Here is a 2,975-nt window from a genome sequence, read left to right as displayed (position 1 = left end):
TATGAGTCCCTTATAGCACTGACCTCCATTATAAAGTACGCTGGACTTATGATACCGACCTGCTTTTTGTGCCTATTTAAAGCGGAATCAGTGGGGAATCAGCGGCGGAAAGCAACCCCAATGCGGGGGAAGAGACCTAAATTTGACGTAAAAATGACGTTTGAAAGTCGCCATATTGGCGCTGATAGCAGTAGTGAGAGTACTTGGAACTAATACTAGTAATGATAACCAATAACGATTAAACGGCCATTTGCAATTTACGTCAGATTTAGTTCTCTTCCCCCGCATTGGGGGCGCTGATTCCGCTTCAAATGGGCACAAAAAATAGCTGTCATTTCAAAGGGTATCATAAGTCCAGCGTACTTGTATAATGGAGGTCAGTGCCCTTATATCAAGATCAATGTCAAAGTAGCAGCGTTGAAAGATAAACTTTTTCTTTCAACTTTTTTATGGGAAAATTCCTGACACTGGCGCTTGCCCATACAAAATACAAAAAAATACTTTTCAACGCTGCTATGCTAACTAGTAAAAATTACTTTCACCGACACCACTCAACACCCTAAACTCTAAGGCCCCTTACACACTGCGACTTTTATCAGCGATGCAGTCGCGATGCTGTCGCGATGCAGCATCTATGCAGTCGCAAATGGTCCACCTTTACACACTTGCGCTACTTTAAGCATCGATACAGTTGCGATACAGTAGCGATGCTGTTGTGACTTGCGATGCAGAAGCTGTCCATTGAACTGTAGCGATGCAGTATCGATGCAGCATAGATGCTGTGTCGCTGTATTTTTAGAATCAGTTTAGCAAATCCAGAGATTACCCTCTACATTGTAATTGATCATATGCTGTTGAGGCTAACCTGCGTGGCCTTCAAGTCAGTAACTGGCAGAAGGTAGCGCAGGACAGGGCTCAATGGCGGAAGCCCATTTCGGAGGCCAAGATCCACTTTGGGTAAATTATAACAAGATTTTAGATAACAAGGACTAAATCATTTAGTTGAGTGCAACATAACATAATATACTGTATCCTATTAAGTCGAGATCGTCTTGCAGTTCCATTTTGCAGCATCTCGTCAAATTCCTTCTTAGCTATCGCCAGGCGGTCTGGAGCTAATCGACGGGGGCGGGCATATACGGGTGGGCCTGGAGTGGTTCGTATGTGATGCTTTGTCGTGTGCTTCGGTTCCACAGGTGCTCCGGCGGGTCTCGTGATGATGGGAAACTTCTTCAGCAACTCGTGGTATGGCGAGACGCCCGCCACGGCCTTGACGGTAAGTACCTCTGCCTCCTTGGCACAATGTGGGAGGGCTATTGAAAGAGTCGTGAGGTTGTCTACGAGTCGATGGTTGCGGCAGTCGACTAATAAATTATAGTGACTTAAGAAGTCGACGCCTATTATAGGTTTTGCCACGTCAGCTACCACAAACCTCCACACAAAGTCCCGTCGTAATCCCAAATCTAGATGCAGTTCTTCGTAGCCATATGTCGATATTATGGAGTTATTTGCTGCATACAGTTGAAACTCCGTCTTATTACGGTGTCCTCTAGTCGCTTTCTTAGGGAATACACATAAGTCGGAGCCAGTATCAATTAAGAACTCCAACTTGGTCTTCCTGTCGGTGACGAAGAGGCGGCCGTTGCATGCATAGCAGTCATTTGCCGCCACTACTGACTGCCGTCGGCATTTCCCGTGAACGAGCAGGGGCGGGTGCATTTAAATGCCTTGTTGCCAAATTTATTGTGGTAATAGCACATACCGTTACTCCTCGATTGAGATCTCGAACGTGACCTGTATCTCTGCCTGTCGAATCTACGACGTGGTTGTCGCGACTGGTGTGTGCTGAGTTCTGCTACCTGCTTGGTCAGCTGCTCGATCTGCCTTGCCATCGCCTCCATCGCCGACCACATAGAGTCACTAGCTGGTGTGCTGCTGCTGCCAGGTGTTGCTGCTGCCACCTGGAGTGTCGGTTGTGCGATGGCCGTTATCTTATCTGCCAACTCCGCTAACTTGTCCAGAGGCATGTCGCCCTGCGAAGCTATAATCGGTTGCACGGATACAGGAAGTCTGTTGTACCAGGTCGTTCTAATGAACTCCTCTGGTATGTTCGGACCGGCGAGGTGCTGCAGGTGACGCAAGAATTGCGACGGCTTTCGTGTGCCAATGTCCTCACTCATGAGGAATTGTTTGATTTTTTCTTCGCGCGGGGCGGTCAGGCGACGAATCAGTTCGGATTTTAAAGTTTCATATTTCCTTTCTTTGGGCGGGTTCTCGATGATATCCGCCACCTCCACTGCATATTTGTGTTCTAGGTTTCCGCATGTCGTGTAAAATTTCGTTGTGTCATTGCTAATTCCTGATAGCAGAAACTGGCCCTCGAGTTGCGCGAACCACAGAGCTGGGCGCTCTGGCCAAAATGGGGGCACTTTAACTCCGACTCGAAATACTTCCGTCGGCGCCGATACTCCTTTGTTCGGAAAACTCACGTTCGGGTTTTCTTCGTTATTAGTCGCGGCGTTTTCTTGCGGCGTAGCCATTTTTATTAAAATTAATGTGCACTTTTGTTTCTAATAATTATTGTCTTTGTGAATCACTATATTTTATCACGTCGGGGTCACCAAATGTAAGAACTGATTGTTAATTCCTTACGTTACTGGTCCATAAATGAAATACATAGTCCAGAAATACTGTTTCGTTTATTCACCACATCTTAGCCATTGTCACAATTATTAACAAGTTATTTCACAATAATTAAGTTCAATACAATTTACTATCGCCAGAATACCGCAAGAACATCAAAACGTAAAGAAAAACTAAAAACATCAAAACTAACGTCAACATTTGAAACCCGAGCTTTCGCGCACCTTTATTTTTAATTTCGACTAAATATGTACCATGAAGTCCCTACATAAGGAGGATGCATGCATGATAGTTGCAGGAGCTGCCACAATACCATGATAACTAGACACATG

At 45.5% G+C, this 2,975-nt stretch overlaps 1 protein-coding gene across 1 annotated transcript; it reads right to left on the bottom strand.

Annotated features, from left to right (window-relative positions):
- Window positions 1–1,670: 1,670 nt before the first annotated feature.
- LOC121731318 lies at window positions 1,671–2,540 on the bottom strand. The gene has a single exon (XM_042120714.1). It carries the CDS (start codon window positions 2,538–2,540, stop codon window positions 1,671–1,673), a length of 870 nt encoding a protein of 289 aa, XP_041976648.1.
- Between the last annotated feature and the right edge of the window lie 435 nt (window positions 2,541–2,975).

This window comes from Aricia agestis, chromosome 1 (genome assembly GCF_905147365.1).
Source record: "Aricia agestis chromosome 1, ilAriAges1.1, whole genome shotgun sequence".
NCBI classification, from domain to species: Eukaryota; Metazoa; Arthropoda; class Insecta; order Lepidoptera; family Lycaenidae; genus Aricia; species Aricia agestis.
This window is presented reverse-complemented; position numbering and strand designations above follow the sequence as displayed.

Excerpts from the sequence above, each read along its gene's own strand:
- LOC121731318 (XM_042120714.1), bottom strand. The coding sequence starts at position 2,540 with ATGGCTACGCCGCAAGAAAACGCCGCGACTAATAACGAAGAAAACCCG.